Source organism: Grampus griseus, assembly GCF_964374135.1.
Source record: "Grampus griseus genome assembly, chromosome: 6".
Lineage (NCBI taxonomy): Eukaryota > Metazoa > Chordata > Mammalia > Artiodactyla > Delphinidae > Grampus > Grampus griseus.
In genome coordinates, this window is record NC_139000.1 from 69,831,641 (window position 1) to 69,835,267 (window position 3,627).

The 3,627-nt window shown below is 37.6% G+C and overlaps 1 protein-coding gene across 1 annotated transcript; it reads left to right on the plus strand.

Moving 5' to 3' along the window:
- Positions 1-1,991: 1,991 nt before the first annotated feature.
- Positions 1,992-2,561, plus strand: LOC309823848 (interferon alpha-1-like; the record flags this gene model as incomplete). The annotated part of the gene is made up of 1 exon (XM_082656462.1): positions 1,992-2,561. The coding sequence occupies one exon, from the start codon at positions 1,992-1,994 to the stop codon at positions 2,559-2,561; it is 570 nt and encodes a 189-aa protein (XP_082512588.1).
- Positions 2,562-3,627: the final 1,066 nt, after the last annotated feature.

Below are 3,627 nucleotides of genomic sequence, written 5' to 3' on the forward strand. Positions count from 1 at the left end.
CTTTGAGTTCAGATATGTGGCTCTGTATGTGACACTAGGCTAGTTCTTTTCTATCATGACCTAGTAGAGGACAAATTAGAGACGAGATCATCCTCCTGAGTTTAATAGAGTGCCGGGCAAAGGCTGAAAATTGTGCTGCTCTTACAACTTGAATCCCCAGAGCCATATGCACCTTGAAGGAAAGAGAATCCTAGTGGTTTTAGCAACAAACTCAGTAGGCATGACTGATACCAGTAGGAATAGAGTGGGAATACCAGCCACTGTCTATTATAATCCCAGCAAATATGACCGTGATAAAGGAAAATAGCTTGGTCATTCGTAACTGCCTTCCAGTGGAAGGAGAACATCTGAGAAACTGCTTTAGTTAAAAGTACCTGTTGCGTGATTACAGTGGGCCTGGTGCCGAGGATACCACAGAGAATATGACAGAGTTCAGTTTTACAGAGCTGATTTGCCAAAGATGGTCACATACCTATTATTTATTGAAAGATCGGAATTGGAGAGGGCTGAGGTCACAGAACATCCACTGCAAAATAAAAGAATTCATGATCAGAGTTGAAAGTTAATTCTTTCCATGATACCAATCAATATTTATCCAGTTCTCAATTAATTACAGAGATGGTTTCCTTTTGTTTGAATAGACTTGGATTGGAACCTTTGACAGTCTTTGGGAAATTTGAAATTTAATGCAAAAATACAGAGAAAGATTCAAATTGGTGATGATTGCTAAATCATGCTTTCTCACTGGGGATGATACTGTTTCCATGGGTGCAAACATAGTTTTTAGGAGTATGAAAATCTTGCTATTACAATGGTTTGTGGCACTCCAAAACTCAACCAGATACTACAAAACCTTATTCCTTTGTATTCATTTTTGTCTTTGGGATATTTTTGTGTGTATCATACATAAGAGAAGTATTGACATTGACTTCAGGGAAGGTAAACACACTGTATACAAATCAGTGTTACGACCTAAGGTGACTTGATGGTTCATTGGAGGACTTTCTCGCCATCATTTTCTTGATCTCAAAGTCATATTGTGAGAGGTGGCCTTTACATACTTACGAGCAGCCACTGGCTGTCTTGTGGATGTTGCTTATGTTTGAGGGTCAGCGTGATTTGGGATCGGGAAATTAAATATAAGTCGTAAATTGTATTTGTAAGTAAAATACAAAAAATATGATATTTTATTATTTAATTCTATTAAAGTTGTTCAACACATCCATAATTATGACAAGTGATAAACAGAAAAAAATGTTCACAATACCTAGATGAATATCTAGCAGTCAGTGTAATTAAAAATTATTTTCTGATATGAAGCAAAATTAAAAGTTAAGTACCTAAAAATAAATATTAAAGAAATAATTTAGTTTTGCTATGATTTTGAGCAGCTTTGAATGATTTTTAAGTATGTCTGTACACTGGTATTATTATAAGGTATCTAAATTTTATTTGAATATATAATTTGATACATTCCTACTTATATAAGTAAATATATTACATTAAAATCACTTTGAAAACTTAGTTATAAAGTTAAATTAAAATTCAATAGCTTTTAATTTAAATTATAGCTTAAAATTTTACATATTCTTAACCCTGCACTGAATAGAAAGAGTAAGATTTTCACTTTCTTTTTCTATGTATAAAGTAAAGATACACATGGAGTACAAAAATAGATACACAGTATATCTGTGGTATCAAAATTTCATGCTGGGGGCAATTAGGAAAAAACTATCTAAAAAGGCTCTGTGGGCAGAGGAAAGAGAGGCAATAATGAAAAAAAGGTTGAGAAATGTTGTCCTAACCCATCTGGAGAGTGCAAAATGAAAAGCAAAAACAGAAGTAGAAAGTAAGAGGGAACATTCAGAAAATGGAAACCAATTCGCTCCCATTTAAGACCCAGGCCTGAAGGAAGGTCTTCAGAGAACCTAGAGAGCAGGGTTCACAGAGTCCCCACCTCAGCCAGGCCGGCAGCATCTGCAGGATCCCCGATGGCCCCAACCTTGTCCTTACTCCTGGCCCTGGTGCTGCTCAGCTGCCACTCCAACTGCTCTCTGGGCTGCGACCTGCCTCAGACCCACAGCCTGGCTAACACGAGGGCCCTGATGCTCCTGCAACAGATGAGGAGAATCTCCCCCTTCTCCTGCCTGAAGGACAGAAATGACTTTGGATTCCCCCAGGAGGCGTTTGGAGGCAACCAGTTCCAGAAGGCTCAAGCCATCGCTGTCGTCCATGAGATGATCCAGCAGACCTTCCAGCTCTTCAGCACAGAGGGCTCGGCTGCCGCTTGGGATGAGACCCTCCTGGACAAGTTCTGCACTGCACTTTATCAGCAGCTCACTGACCTGCAAGCCTGTCTGATGCAGGAGGCGGGGCTGGAAGGGACTCCCCTGCTCAAGGAGGACTCCATCCTGGCTGTGAGGAAATACTTCCACAGAATCACTGTCTATCTGCAAGAGAAGAAGTACAGCCCTTGTGCCTGGGAGATTGTCAGAGCAGAAGTCATGAGATCCTTCTCTTCATCAACAAACTTGCAAGAAAGACTCAGGAGGAAGGAATGACACACACCTGGTTCAACACGGAAATGATTCTCACTAACGAGACCACACTTCCACCTGTGCTGCCATGTCAAAGACTTTCATTTCTGCTCTCATCATGCCCTGAATTAAATTAATTTGTCAAATGTTTTCAGGAATATTAAGCAACATGATGTTCTACTCTACAGGTACTAGTCCCTCACAGATGCCCATGCTGATATATTTATTTATGTACTTAAATATTTATCTATTTTAATATTTATTTATTTAACTATTTATAAGATTTAAATTATTTTTATTTTTATAATATTTTGTGTACCTTAAATTGTGTAATATAATAAAATATGTTCTTTATAATTAGTTTATTTTGTCTTGTTTATTAAATTTTTATTATAGAAAACTTCTTGTATTTGCTTATTCTTTAAAAAGAAACACCAAGCCTGATTGTGCAACTTGATAAAAGAAATGGATGTCACAATTCATTTACCCATCACATTATATTCAAATTAAAAGTAACAACTGACTTTCTGTAAGCCAGGTTGGATGTTGCCCTCAGGATATAAAGGTGAACACAACAAATACAGCTCCTGCCCTCTTGTTTCTTTGATTTTTGAAGGGAAAGAAATCTAAAAATAATAATCATACTTAATGCTATAACGAGAAGAAGGAAAAACAAATGAATTCTCTCACCAGAAGCAAGAGTGGAGAATGTCAGGAAATAAAAATAAAAGCAGTAGATACCCTCTCTAGTTGACTGGAAGACATTTAAGTGCAAATGTCATTTGTAAGTTGGAGATGTGAGTTTATAATTTAAAAGGAATGCTGTAGCTGGAGATACCTTATCTGGCAAATGAAAGCCGGAAATGGAGGTAGTCGTGTGGGGAGATAGTGAAGAGTGAGAAAAAGACTTAAAATTGATTCTGAGGATCTTTCACCTTTAAAGGGAGGGGAGAGAAGAGCCACAAAGGAAACAGAGGTGGAATGGCCATACATTACAAGGACAATAACAGAGAACAGTGATAAGAGTGTATTTAAGAAAATAAGGTGCTTAGAAGAAATCAGTGGATTCATGGAAGATGTGGATTGAAAC